The sequence below is a fragment of the Cicer arietinum genome, chromosome 5, assembly GCF_000331145.2.
Source record: "Cicer arietinum cultivar CDC Frontier isolate Library 1 chromosome 5, Cicar.CDCFrontier_v2.0, whole genome shotgun sequence".
Lineage (NCBI taxonomy): Eukaryota > Viridiplantae > Streptophyta > Magnoliopsida > Fabales > Fabaceae > Cicer > Cicer arietinum.
In genome coordinates this window covers 22,970,042-22,985,929 of record NC_021164.2, presented here as the reverse complement: position 1 = coordinate 22,985,929, position 15,888 = coordinate 22,970,042, and the positions used below count along the sequence as shown (strand labels likewise).

Genomic DNA, 15,888 nt, shown 5'->3' with positions numbered 1-15,888 from the left:
ATGTAAAAACAATTTCATAAAAAAATAAAATAAAAAACTTCTGTAAACAATGTATTTTAGACACTAACTTTTAAAAGTCACATAAATTTATTTATTAACTTTTTTAAATGTTAATAATCTTAAGAGATTTTTCGCATTCCAAATGCTAACCGCTAAAAAGTATAATTGTTTGGAAGCTAAATTTTTTAAGGTGAAAAAGTGTCCAATGAATTAACATCCAAATTAAATTAATTTTAAATAATAACTAAATATACTTTTAATCCTTTAATTTTTATCTAATATGTACTTTATGTTTTAGAAGTTATTCGAACGAGTTATTTTGAATTTGTCCCATATCAATAACTTGTACAATACATAAATCATTTGCATAACTTTTAAATAATACATAATATTGAAAAAAGTAATGTCTGAGAAGATTCATTATAACTTGTCGAAATCTTATTTATTCTTTATAAAAAATTTAATCTCTATAATATTTTTTATTAATAATTTTAATCTTTATTATTAAATCAACTCATGTGAACCTTTTAATTTTTGAATAATTTTTTATTGATATATTTAGAATATTATAGACATTTTTTTCACAAATAACTTTTTAACAAATAAAAAATTAAATATAAATTTTGAAGGACCAAAAATTCAAGAAACCAAAATAACAAAAATCTAGACCTCAATCAAATTTTAAACTCATTTCATTACATATTTTGTCATAACACATAAAATTTATCTAAAAAACTTAACACATAAAGTGTATCTACAAAACTTAATAGCAACCTTCCAATAAATCCTCAATTTATTTTAAATTTATAAGAACTAAAACAACTAAAGAAAAATATTGCGGCCAATAAAAGAAAAAAAAAATTATGAACTAAAACAAAATTTTAAACTTTTAAAGACTAAAAACATGTTAAAATAGCTATTATACAAAATCAAATTCTCTAATAAGTCATTTTAGATCTCAACAGATTTATATTGTATAAATAAACGAAAACCACATCTCATAAAATTAAATTTGTCCCATCTATTTATCTCTATGTTTGATTGATATCTCATAGGAGTATTGATTTTAATTTGAATAATTTTATAGAGTATTATGAATAGAACTTAACCTTTTAGATTATTAGCTCATTAGTTTAATTAGGGGTAGGTAACACCACTTATTTAAAAACGTTAGTATAAATAAGGGTTTTTTTTTATTAAAACATTCCATAGAAAGATGAAATGCGACATGGGGGAAATCCAACATGCCCAAGTCACCATATAGGAGAGATTATAAGGCACGAGTGAGGACTCAAATACACACACTCCGTAGATAAACAATTGAGTGGCCTTAGAGAAACTACTCAGTAAACAAACAAAAGAATAATCATCCAACTACCAAACTAGAATAAGTCTATCAATAGAAAGATTCGATGACAATAACAGCTACTCTAGCTGGCATTTATACCCTTCATAACAGCCAATCTCCAGTAACTATTTGTGAAAAGTATTCTTGAGAAAGCTGTTATGAAATTAGGGAAGGATATACTATTAAAAGTAGGGGGTGAAAATATCAAAATCAAGTGAGTAAAAAATCTTTTGATGACTTAATTAAGTACACTTATAGCATAATTACTTGTCATGTGAGTGTTTATGTATACATTATTTCTATATCAATAACAAAAAGCCAGTGAAATTATTTTTCCTATAAACTATAAGTTGCTTTAATAAATTATCTAAGAGGATTTGTGGGAAAAGAAAAAAAAAACTAAAAACAATTTATGAACATATCATAATTATTTTTATAACTTCTTCTAAAGAATCTCATAAATCATAAGTGTTTACATCAGGAAATAAATTTAAATAATTCAGTTAAAAGAGGCAAACAACTAACTAACGTTGCATAAGCACTATCAAAAGAAAGCTTAAAAATGAGTGTTCTTTCAAGGTCAAATCATGAGTTATGACAAAGGTCTAACTAATTTCAAATGCTAGCAAGATGAGTTCATCACAATTACATGAGATGTGTTATTTTGACAAGCAAATGTAACAGTTTGGATGGTCCAATTAGTTCAAATACATAAATAATTAATGAATATCATGTATATTTAAACACTTAAAAATCGTGGTTAATGTAATTCATTATCGTAATTAATTACATTGAATAGATGATTAATGCGTTACAACACTTGTTATATTTATTAAGCATGAGTTGTAGCACATTATTATATTCATTAATTATCTACTAATCACATATTTTCAATATTTTGAACCGTAATAACTATCCAAATTATCGGTGAAGTTGTGTCAAAATATCATTTCTCGGCATCATTTGAAATCTTGTAATGACATACATAGCAGACGATGCAGACTTAAAAAATTTAAAACAACGAAAAATACTACAACAAAGAACATAACTAACATAAGCAAAATTCTAACTTCTAAGAATAGAGCAAATTATGTCAGACTTGGGGTCAAGCATCCAATTGACCAGTGAAGACGTGAACTCCAAGATAGTCAGTGACATACAAGTTTAAAAATTCATGTATAATTAAAACAATTTTCAAGTGTATATTTAAACACAATTTTTAGTTTACGAAAATTATGTATATTTTGAACACTTAAAAATAATGTATATTTGAAAAAAAATTGATAGTTAATTAATAGCTATACATTTAAAAATTATGTATGATTACGTTCAAAATTGTAATATTCAGAAGATGGTTAATGAGTTGCGACACATTTTTTAATTCATTAATCATCCATTGAACATAATTAATCATGTACTTAACTGCTAACCATCCAAAATTACAAATTGATAACAAATTTGTGTCAAAATATCACTTCTCAAGCTATTTTCATGTCTATAAAACTCTTCAAGAAAGTAGGGATGTACAGCAAATCTATATTTTCCACTACAACTGCACTGAAAAACTTCAAACTACATACCAAAAATATAAGGCAATACATATTAATGCAGCAACATATCCACGATGAAATTCTTTGATTGTTCAGACCTCACACCCTACACTTGACATAAACTCAAATTGCATCAATCCATGAAAAGAACATATTATCCAAGGGTGAAGAAGTCATCTAGATCAGAATCCAAACCATACAGCATACCTGTCATCTAGATCTAGATCTGGAAGTCACACCATACAGCACTGATACTATACAGCCACAAGATGACATAATGAACTACTCAACAAACTAAGATTAAAAAACTTCAAAACAATCATCATAGCAAGTCCAAATAATACCCCGTGACATAAACAGAGATATTTGAATGCAACTATACCCAATCAAGAATCATGACATGAACCGCAAACAAGTGCATTCTTAAATAAAAAAAATCCACATTGTAAAGAGACAAAATAGTAAACATAACTATATAAGCCTACAACAAGTGACAACATTATTCAACCACCAATTATGATCTTGTCAATACCAAACTAGCCAACAAAGCTCCAATTGTTTTCGCAACAAAGACATTCAATAGACTAGATAAAACAATACGGAGAAAAATTTCTCTCACAATCAAATGGCTTTTGCGTTCCCCTTGGTCTCCGCTTTCATGTCACCAGAACAACAACCACCGCCATGATGGTGGTGGTGGTGATGATGCTGATGTTGATGAATCTGTTTCCCCTTGAGTTGCTTCCTCATGTCATAAGCATCCTCGCCATCAGCGTAATACTTGGCCTCCACATCATGAATCTTGTACCCCAAGGTCTCTGTGTACAAATTAAAAGCAGCACGGTTGCTCTTCCTAACGTGCAGCGAGACATACTCGGCACCAAACACCTGTGTCACATAGATTAAATTTTACACTAAGCCCAATTACAAGAAGACACACACTTCTTATGCACAACTCAACAAATATAACTCCTAACAGATCATAGAAATGTAGAACTAAGAATCTGAAGAAGAGTCAGCAATTCCAAGAAAATGAGAGAGAGAGAGAGAGAGAGAGAATCAGCATATCATTCAAGTGTCTAAATGAGGTAAACGGAGGCAAACAACTATGAGCAAATTTGGATAAGCTTCCCAACAAACCACTTGTAGGAAAAAAAGAAGTTAAAATGATATTGTAATACCTAAGAATATTTTAGCTAATAACTTCTTCCCTCATAAGTTAAAATCAACTCTTACTCCACTACTTTTTAATAAACTCTCCAATCTAACTAGCCACAATCACCAATAGCCTCACAAGACTTTTTGTAACTTAAGACTTAACTAAGAATGTCCTGGAAGCTAGAAGCTAATCCAAACTAGTTTGATTTCGACTAAACTAACAAAACTGTAAGAAATCATTATGTGTGCACTAATTGCAAACATGATTCTAACTACGAGTTTATTTGGAGGAACTTATTTGAGCTTAACTCATGTTCTAATTACTTGAGAAAGTGCTTGGGAAAAATTATGGAAATAAGCTTATAACATATTCAAAGTGGATATTTAGCTTATTTCATTAAACTCCTCATGAAAACGAAAACGAAATAACAATCTGATAGATAATCTATCAACCCAAGCCAGATGACCGCTTTCACTAGAGAATTATTCTCAGCGATCCCTCGTTTTATCTAACTGAATTCTTACTTGCCCCAATCTCTCTCTCTCTCTCTCTCCATATCCTTTATATAATTAACTCACCCTTTCATATCAGTTCTCTCCCTTTTCTGCCAACTCAGCAGCCCTACTCTCCCCACTCTTCCTGAACTGTTTTTTATAGTAAACATTCCACACTTTTTCCAGAACACACCCAGTTGTGGTGCTTTCACAAATTTGGATTTGTACTAATCATCATTTCCCTTAAAATAATCCCTCCCTTTCCCACCCCTCTCCTCCATTCCCTCCAACCAAACAGATCCAAATAACTATTTTATAATAATTCTAAGGAGATTAGAACTTTTTCCTTACCACTGAACTAACACCTCATTTAAATAGCATAACAAACTTGTAATTGAACACAGTGAATGACAAACTTATAACAGTTTTGTATGTAATAAAACTTCTTCTCATGAAACCAACAAATGGTGATGTGGCTTCTGTAAGTTCTGTTCCTTTTTTCAACAAATATTATTTCACTTAAAATAATCCCTCCCCTCCCCTTCATTTTCTCCAACCAAACAGACCCTGATAACTATTTTATAATGATTACAAGGAGAACTGAACTCCGTCATTTACCTAATCTATAATTTGAATTAACTCTAAATATGATTTTGACTATCAATAGCAGTAACAAACTTGTAGCTGAACACCGTGAACAACTTAGCTAACTAACTAACGTTTTATAATCATTCTGAAGAGATTTGAACTCCGTCCAACTAAAACTTAATTTGAATTAACTCTAATATGAATAGAATAACAGATTCGTAACAAACTAACTAAGTAACTCATAACAAACTTATAACAGAATCTGTAACAAACCTGTTCCATAGCATTTTGTGCGGCTGTCATAAGTTTGGTAGCGAGACCAAGTTTCCGATGAGTACGAAGAACGGCGAGAGAAGTAATATGACCATGACACTCATTAGTTTCCTCTTCCATTTTGGCGAGAACGTAACCAACAATACGGCCGTTGTAATCTTCCGCGACATAAAGAAGCTGAGGCCAAGAGAGGATGTGATAGAGATAATACTTCATTTGGTAATTCTCAGGGAGACAGAATAGATTGCAAGCCTGCATCGCAAGTAGATCGTTGACTGTTGCTTTTCTTATGCACACCATTGTTGTCGAGTTTTGATTTCGCTGTTGATAGGGTTAGGGTTCCGAATTGTTGTCTAGGTTTGATTTCGCTGTTGATAGGGTTAGGGTTCGGAGTTCCGACACAGAGGATTAGAGAGAGAGGTGCCGAATTATGAACCAAGAGTTTGATACGGTCTAATGTAATGTTATTATATTATTATTTCTATATAAAATTATTAATATTTAGAATTTAATTTAATTTAGATTTATGTACAAACCTAGGGTTCTTACTGTAAAATTTTAAAAAAAAAATTTGAATCAAATTGCTTCACTTTGAAACAAAATATTCAAATGTTTTATTTTTTAAACTCAATAGATAGTTGCACCTTAGGAAGATGCCATTATGTATTAAACTTAATTTTTTTGTGTTTTTGTAATTAAAAATTATTTATTTAATAAATTAAAAATAATTATAATAAAAATAAAATATTATTATTAAATTAAAATAAAATACATTAAATTGAAGAAAAAAATGTGGTCGATTATATGTGCCTCAACTTATATTATTTTAATAACTCTTTTCTATAGATAAATTTAAATTATTTTAACAACTTTATTTTGTTTTACAGATAAATTAGCAACTTAATTATATTTTATTCACAAATTCCTCTTATTTTTTTCTCCAAATCTAATAAATAAAATTAAAATAAAAAAGTAAATTATTTTAATAAAATAATTATTATAATAATAATAAAATAAATTATATTATAAGAAGAAGTTCTTAAATTTGATGACACATCTACTCAACTTTAATGTATTTTTTTCTTCCATTTTAATGTGTTACTTTAAAATTTATAATATAATTTACTTTATAATTATTTTTATTATTATTATAAATATTAATTTTATTAATATAATTTATTTATTTTATTATTTTTAATGTTCTAGCAATTGTTTAAATTAATCTTTGGTTACTTTAATTTTTTTTTATTCTTTTAAATATACTCAATGATAACAAAATAATAAATGATACATGTAACTAATGTAACTACTTGTAGCAATATTTTTTTTAACCATAATTCCTACTTAACCATTTTACACTACGCCAAAAATGACATTTAACAGCGCCCCTTTTACAGCGCTTGCTAAACACAAGCGTTGTTGTATATATATTTTAAAAATAACGAAGTATTTTACAGCGCTTTTGTTGACAAGCGTTGTAAAACAAGCGCTGTTGTAGGTCATATAATGTGTGCGCATAACGTTATAAGACTTTTACAGCGCTTGTCAAAAAAGCGCTGTAAAATGAAGCGCTTTCGAGTATCAGTTACAACGCTTTTTTCACAAGCGCTGTAAACACATGCGCTTTCAAATATTTGAACTACCTAATACAGCGCTTTTTTCACAAGCGCTGTAAAATCTACTATTTTTTACACATGATCTGTTATGTTTTGTTATATATATATTAAATCTACTAAAAATTGTTATATATATATTAAATCTCTTCTACACATGATCTGTTATGTTTTGAAATTGTCAAAAATTGTCAAAAACTCATACCACATGATCTGTTCTGTTTTGAAATTGTCAAAAATTGTCAAAAACTCATACCACATGATCTGTTCTGTTTTGAAATTGTTAGTTGATATTGGTTTCTTTTTGAAACTTGTTGATATGTTTTGAAAGCTTATTATTTTTGTAACTGCATTTATATAGGTGGTATAATATGGATAGGAAATGGATGTCAGCCAATCGATTGTCAAAAGAGTATGAAATTGGAGTGAAGGAGTTTGTTGAGTTTGCAGTGAAGAATGCAAAAGATCCAAATAGAGTAGTTTGTCCTTATTTAAAATGTTGTTTTGGAAAACGTGTTAGAGAAGATGAATTAGAAGGACATCTAGTATGTAATGGAATTGATCAAAGCTACACATGTTGGATAAGACATGGTGAGAAAAAAAAAGGAAACATTAATTTTGAGAATAGTTCTACATATGCTTCAACTGATTTCGATACAGATACATATGAGCCGGACCGAGTTGATGAGATTGCAAAAGCAGTTGAAGAAGATCTTCGAGATTGTCCTAAAATGTTTGAAAGTTTGTTGAGTGATGCAGAGAAAGAATTATATAATGGTTGTACTAAATTCACAAGACTGTCAGCGATATTAAAGTTGTACAACTTAAAAGCGAGTAATGGATGGTCTGATAAAAGCTTTACAGAATTATTAACACTCATAAAAGATATGTTGCCAGATGATAATGAACTTCCCAGTCGAACCTACGAGGCTAAACGGATTTTGTGTTCTATTGGAATGAGTTACGAAAGGATTCATGCGTGTCCTAACGATTGCATTTTATTTCGAAACGAATATGAACTACTTAAGGCGTGTCCGAAATGCAATGTCTCTCGATATAAGAAGAAAGAATCTACTCCAGCAAAAGTCGTGTGGTATTTTCCTATAATACCAAGATTTAGGCGCATGTATCGCAGTGAAGAAGATTCAAAACACTTGACATGGCATGCAGATGAAAGAATTAGAGATGGAATGTTTCGACACCCTGCAGATTCCCCACAATGGGCAAAAATTGATCACGAGTATCCTGAATTCGGGATAGAGTCAAGAAATCTAAGACTTGCACTTTCTACTGATGGAATGAATCCACATGGTCTTCAAAGCATCTCACATAGCACGTGGCCTGTGATTTTGGTAATATATAACCTACCTCCATGGTTATGTATGAAGCGTAAGTTTATGATGTTGTCTCTGTTAATTTCTGGACCCAAACAACCGGGGAATGATATCGACGTATACTTGACTCCTCTAATTGAAGATTTAAAACGTATGTGGGAGACAGGTGTGGAAGTTTATGATGGGTATAAGAAAGAATGTTTCAATTTGAGGGCTATGTTGTTCGGCACAATTAATGATTTTCCAGCATATGGTAATTTATCAGGATATAGCATTAAAGGTCAGTGTGCATGTCCTATATGTGAAGAGAGTACAAATTGGATGCAGTTGAAACATTGTAAGAAGAATGTGTTTCTTGGACATCGTAGATTTTTACCTTATAGTCATCAGTATCGTGGGTGGAGAAATGCATTCAATGGAAAATCAGAGGAAGGTAAAGCTCCTTTAGCACCGACTGGATATCAAATACTTGAAAAAGTACAAGGTTTGACCAATAAATTTGGCAAACCTTTTGCGGGAGAGCTGGTGAAAACTGGGTGGAAGAAAAAGTCAATTTTCTTTGAATTGCCATATTGGAAGTCATTATATATAAGACATTTCCTCGATGTGATGCATATTGAAAAAAATGTATTTGATAGTGTTATTGGTACGTTACTCAATGTTTCAGGAAAGTCTAAAGATGGCATCAAGGCAAGATTGGACTTGGTCGATATGGGAATAAGAAATGAATTGGGTCCCTTAAAGAAAGGAAATCGCACGTATCTACCTCCAGCCGCTCATACTCTATCTAAAAAGGAAAAAATTGTTTTATGTAAATTTCTACACGATGTTAAAGTTCCAGAAGGATACTCTTCGAACATTAAAAATTTGGTTTGTATGAAAGACCTCAAGTTAAAAGGTTTGAAGACCCATGATTGTCATATTCTAATGGAGCATTTGCTACCAATAGGTATACGTTCCATTTTACCTGAAAAAGTTCGACTAGCCTTAACTAGATTATGTTTCTTCTTCAGGGAAATTTGTAGTAAAGTGATCGACCCTCAGAAATTACCGACATTGCAGAGGGAAATTGTTGTTACTTTGTGTGAGCTTGAAATGTATTTCCCACCATCGTTTTTTGATATAATGGTTCACCTTACTGTTCATCTGGTTAAGGAGACACAACTTTGTGGGCCAGCTTATATGAGATGGATGTATCCGATAGAACGATATATGAAAATATTAAAAGGGTACGTAGTAAAAAGAAGTCGACCAGAAGGTTGTATTGTTGAACGACACATTGTTGAAGAGGCTGTTGAATTTTGTACTGAATATCTGTCCAATGTTGAATCCATAGGGCTTCCATGTCTCGTCATTCGGGAAGAATATCAAGAGAATAGATAATTGGAAGGAGACTACTGACTATATCAAGGACAGAATAGGAGTAGGCACAATTGTATGTTCTGCACAATGATGATGAGGTTCAACCGTATGTTACAATACACATGGATCAGTTATCTCGTTTGAACATGAATAGGAATCAAAATTGGATAACTCGAGAGCACAATCGAAGTTTTATAACATGGTTAAAAAATCACATAATGTCAAAATTTGATATAGACCCCGGATCAATTTCAAATAGATTGAGGTGGCTAGCAAATGGCCCGAGCTTACATGTCTTTTCTTACACTGGTTATGTTATTAACGGCTACACATTTTATACCAAAGAACAAGATGATCAAACCATTATGCAAAATAGTGGAGTCACTCTCATAGTTGAAGCGATGAATGTTTCAAGTGCAAAAGACAAAAACCCAATATATGCAAATTTATCATATTTTTGCATTATCGAGCGCATATGGGAGTTAGACTACACAATGTTTCGTGTTCCCATATTTGGTTGCAAGTGGGTCGATAATAATAATGGCGTTTGGATTGATGAGTCAGGATTCTTGCTTGTCGATTTTAATAGAGTGGGATACAAAGACGAGCCTTTTATTTTAGCGTCGCAAGCTCAACAAGTGTTTTATGTCACTGATCCTTCTAATGATAAATGGTCTGTTGTCCTATCGACCAATAAAATAAGTGATGATAACAATAATGATGAAGATGTTGGTAATGATCTTTTATTTGCAACATCACAACAACCACATGAAATTGATTCAACTGATGATGGTTTATATCTTAGAGATGATCATGATGAGGGAGTTATAACATCTCACAGTTTGCTACTAATGTCACTTATATAATGTAAATTAAGTGCCAATTCGATTGGAATAAATGTCTGAGTTACAGTCATCCAAAATTGAACCCAAATAAAACCAACACAAAAATAACATACTGAGGTCTTTTACAGCACTTTTTATAAAAAGCGCTGTAAAAGACCCTTTTGAAAATAAGTATAAAAGACATTTTACAGTGCTTATTTGAAAAAGCGCTGTAAAAAGCTTTATTAATAATAATTATCAGACACCTAACATGACTATCTCTAACAGGATTTTCTTCAAACACCTTGTACGCATCATGGGAATCCCCAAAAACACATTGTTAACAAAAACATCAGACTCAAACCAAATTTTCGCAACATGGCAATGAACCTGAATACCAAGTTTCGATTTAAGAAGGAAAGGGAATGTAAAGAGATAAAAAAAGGGTGTTGAGGTAGAGATTGAATTGTGAAAGAGTAAGCTTTGATGTTTGTGAAGATGCATAAAAGGAGAAGAGTTTGGTGAAGAGGAAGGGATTTTGGTGGTGACCAATTACTACTATGTGAGTTTTGCATGTTGAGCTTGTTTAAAAAATAACATAACAAAACACAAAAACAATAAGGCCTTTTTCATCGCTTATTTAAAAAAGCGCTGTAAAAGGCTTTAAAAAAAAATATTCATATAACATAATAAAACAAGGAGGTCTATTACAACGTTTGTCCAAATAAGCGCTGTAAAATACTGTTTTAAAAATAAAATAAAGAGACCTTTTACAGCGCTTATTTGTACAAGCGTTGTAAAAGGGTTTTATATATAACATAATAAAACAATGAGGTCTTTTACAACGTTTATTGGGAAAAGCGCTGTAAAAGAGCCTTTTAAAAAATTAAATAAGTGCGTCTTTTAGAGCGCTTTTTAAACAAGCGTTGTAAAAGGGTTATAAAAAAGCGCCGTAAAAGGGTTATGTATATATAACAGTAACCGCTTCAGTTTCCTCTTCATTACGTAAACTTCACTATCATCTCAACCTTCATCGTTCTTCTCTTCTTTTGCAAACCATATCATCTCGTCCATTACGAACCTTATTTCCACGATCATCTTCTTCATTTCGAACCTTATTTCCATCCAAGATCATCTCTCCCATTTCACACAATATATTTTCATTGAAATACATAACCCTCATTACGTATTTCTTCAATACCGTATTTCTGTGAACCATATTTCTGTGAACTTTCTGCGTTCCCTCTTTTCTTCACATTTCATCTTTCTTCGAACCATTATTCAAGTATTGATGTTATTAATTTTTTGTAATCATTAAAATGCATGTTGAGCTTGTTTAAGATATACTGATACATGTTGAGCTTGTTTATAATAATGCATGATGCATGTTGAGCTTGTTGATGTTATACTAAACTGCATGTTGAACTTGTTGTAGTTAAGTGAATACAAACAAAGATATAGAATGTCAAAATGAAGAAGTTGGCACCTCTAAGACTTATGAAAAAGAAGTCAAACGTGGTGCAGCTATCATGCAAAAAGTCATTAAAGCAAGGAGTAATGGCATTAAATTTGAGGTATACTATACTCTGTTTGCTGTGTGTTTTTTTATCTTTTTTTAGGGTTTAGGGCATGTACTTACTATATGAGTTTATTAGGTTGGCTGGAACGAGAGTGGTCAGCCAGTTGACCCCAACAGCTCCATGTTTGTAAGCTATATTGGGGCTGTTGTTCGTCAAAACGTCCCAATTACAATTGACAATTGAAGAGATAAGGCGTTGAAGGATGCCAAAGATATCATATGGAATGACATTCAAGTAAATTTTTTGATCCACTCTTTTGTCATTTATAATTTTTTTTCTGTAAAATACATTACTTATAATTGTTTTCATTGCAGACAACTTTTGTTCTTGATGAGGAACGAAAGTCGTATGTTTTGAGAGTTGCTGGGAAAATCCATCGTGGATTTAGATCCCATCTCTCAAATTTCTATCTAAAAGATAGAGAAGGAAACAAGTGCTGAACCTCCAAAAATATATCAACATTATATATCAAAGGATGAATGGAGTGCATTTGTTTCCAAACGTTCTGACCCGACGTTTGTCGTAAGTGATTAATTTATTAGCATTTGTGTTTTATTATTCATATTCGTAGCGTATTTTAACTTTTTACACAATTGCTATTTTTTTTTTATATAGAATATTAGTAAGGCAAATCGCGAACGGGCAAGCAACCCAAAACACCCATACAAGAAATCACGTATGGGATATGCACGCCTTGAACAACAAATTGTAAGTAATTAAACATCACTTTTATATAATGAAGTAATTTGTATTATAAACTATAGTGTGTAACTAATTTGTATTATTTTGTTTATGATTTTAACGAATAGAGAAAAGACACCCAAGCCGATCAACCCTTGGGTCGTCATATATTGTGGAAGGAAGCGCGTGTTAATAAAGAAGGAGTGGTTGATAATGAAAATGTCAAAAAAGTTGTAGAACTTTGTGTAAGTATATTATCACTTTAATATTTTTTAATATTGTATTTTAAAAATGCTATTGAACTTATCTTTTTAATGTTACATGTATTTTAGGAAACTATTGAACAAAGTTCTGAAACTCAAGAGGGCAACAAGGATACGTGCAGGGACATTCTTGGGAAAGTGTTTAATGTCCCTGAGTATTCCGGTCGAGTGAGGGGGAAAGGATTTGGCGTAACTCCCAAAAGCTTTTTTCCTCAAGAGAAGCGCCAAAAACCTTCCAACGAGGAAGTATTAGAGAAGCTCAGAATCTTATCGGAGCAAGTGGCACTCTTGGTGAATACGAATAAAGACAAGCAACTTCCGGTTCAGCTCCAACCTGAAATACAAATGGAGAGTGAAACCGGGAGTTGCAACGTCGGTTTGAAGAGTATTCCCGAGGTAATTAATTACTTACTACTTACTTGCTTATGTAATTACTTATGTATTAAACAAACTTATATATTAACTGTACTTATGTTTTAACTATTGATGTAGGGTGTCACTACATGTGTCCTATACTTGTCCTCGCCGACTCAACGGAAGGTGGGAAAAGGAATATTGCACAATACTTCGGGAGAAGTATTGCACAATATTCCGATCCCCGCGGGCCATGTCAAAGTATCGCCTACGGTTGCTTTCGAACCAACTGCACCGTTGCCCATACCGGACAACGATGGAGATATGAAGTTCTTAAGCGACGCTATTGGCAGTTACGTGGCATGGCCCACACACCTTGTTGCCCTCGAAAAAAAGATTCCCAAGGACAAATCAGTTACATCTCCCGAAAAGGTTTGTCACATTTATTGCCTAAGGTTTTTTATTTTTTCAGATTCAATAAACTAACATTTTACCTCATTTTTGTAGGTCCAAATAAATAAACCACCCCTACAGCCAAAAAAAGGCAGCAAACCTCAAAAATTGGAGGTTAATAGGGCTGCCAAACTACAAAGGCTGGAGGGTAATAAAGCTGCAAAACTTGCAGCAACAAAAAATCTAGATCGGGGAAAATCGGTCGCTGCTGCTGCTGCTCCTAATAAAAGTCAGCCACGCCTTGGTAAATACGGGGCGTGTCTTGACATCCAAATAAAAAGGAACATGGGCAGCAGCAACGATTCGCCCATCGTACAAATGAATAAAGACATCTTTGGAGATGAGTATATTGAATACCTCGAAAAGGAGCAAATGTACGAACTTCTCGAACATAAGGAGCTGAGTGTTACTGTAATCAGCTTGTACATAAGGTAAAAAATACTTTTAATTGCATTTATTTGTAATTAATTAAATGTATTGGTAATTAATCTAGTTTAAAATTTTCATTGAAGGTTTTTGTACGAGAAGGTCGTGTGCACGAGGAAACTGTCAAATAAATACTCATTCTTGTCTCCGCATAAGATGTCGATGTTCAAACTCGATCCAGACAATGTAAAACACTACATTGTAGATATGTTTTTAAGAAATAAAGAAAGTGATAAATTGTTCTTGGCACCATATAATTCAGGGTACGTAATTTTATCTTTTTTAATTGATGAGAATTTAATTTATTAGTTGTCTATAAACAAAATTGCTTAACCAATTTTTTGTTGTTGTAGGGCACATTGGGTGCTATTTGCAATCAATGCGGTCTCTGAAGTGATATACTATTTGGATCCCGTGCACGGCGATTACACCAATCACCCCGGAATAAAGAATATGCTCGACACGTAAGTAATATTCATTTATTTCTTACATATATATATTTATATATATATATAAATATTCATGCTCTAATAATCACATTTATTCATTCGATAGTGCCTTAAAAGTTTATCGAGCTCAAAGAGGTGCTAAAGTGTCGAAGCAGAAGTCTAATAACATTACATGGATCTCAATAAAGTGCCCTCGTCAAACAAATAACATCGACTGTGGGTACTACATATTGAGATTCATGAAGGAGATTGTTGAGAAGAATAAAACTATTATCCCAGAAACGGTACGGTATTTGCATTATATGATTTTCATATATAAATTATCTATATATTTGATACTAACTTAATATAATATGTTCAATTTTTATATTGCAGTACTTTGCCAATTCCAGTCCATCATATTCTGAGGAAGATCTGATGGAATTAAAGGAAGAATGGTGTCAGTACGTGCTTGACATGAAAATTATTTGATTTTCTGGGAAATAGCTTGCTGCTGGGCAAGGGATCTGAATATTATATGGTAGCTAGTGCATATAATGTATATTCTGTTAGTTATTATATGTAAATGATCATAGGACACAATATATGAACATGCATATGGATCTGAATGTAGTTTAGGTTGTAAATTAGGTTATATATATATACGTATCTGAATGTAGGTAATTAGGTTGTAAATTAGGTTGTATATATGTATCTGATATATATATATATAAATAATGTGTTTGTTCATGCTATAATAATCACATTTATGCATTCGATAGTGCCTTAAAAGTTTTTCGAGCTCAAAGAGGTGCTACAGTGTCGAAGCAAAAGTCTAATAACATTACATGGATCCCAATAAAGTGCCATCGTCAAACAAATAACATCGACTGTGGGTACTACGTATTGAGATTCATGAAGGAGATTGTTGAGAAGAATAAAACTATTATCCCAGAAACGGTACGATATTTTCATTATATGATTTTCATATATAAATTATCTATATATTTGATACTAACTTAATATAATATGTTCAATTTTTATATTGCAGTACTTTGACAATTCCAGTCCATCATATTCTAAGGAAGATCTGATGGAATTAAAGGAAGACTGGTGTCAGTATGTGCTTGACATGCAAATTATTTGACCAACCAGCAT

At 31.9% G+C, this 15,888-nt stretch overlaps 1 protein-coding gene across 1 annotated transcript; it reads right to left on the bottom strand.

The window, feature by feature from the left end:
* Positions 1-3,299: 3,299 nt before the first annotated feature.
* LOC101504041 (N-terminal acetyltransferase A complex catalytic subunit NAA10) lies at positions 3,300-5,847 on the bottom strand. The gene is made up of 2 exons (XM_004514512.4): positions 5,413-5,847; positions 3,300-3,786 (listed from the first exon to the last, which is right to left on the bottom strand). The coding sequence occupies exons 1-2, from the start codon at positions 5,710-5,712 to the stop codon at positions 3,520-3,522; spliced, it is 567 nt and encodes a 188-aa protein (XP_004514569.1). The 5' UTR covers positions 5,713-5,847; the 3' UTR covers positions 3,300-3,519.
* Between the last annotated feature and the right edge of the window lie 10,041 nt (positions 5,848-15,888).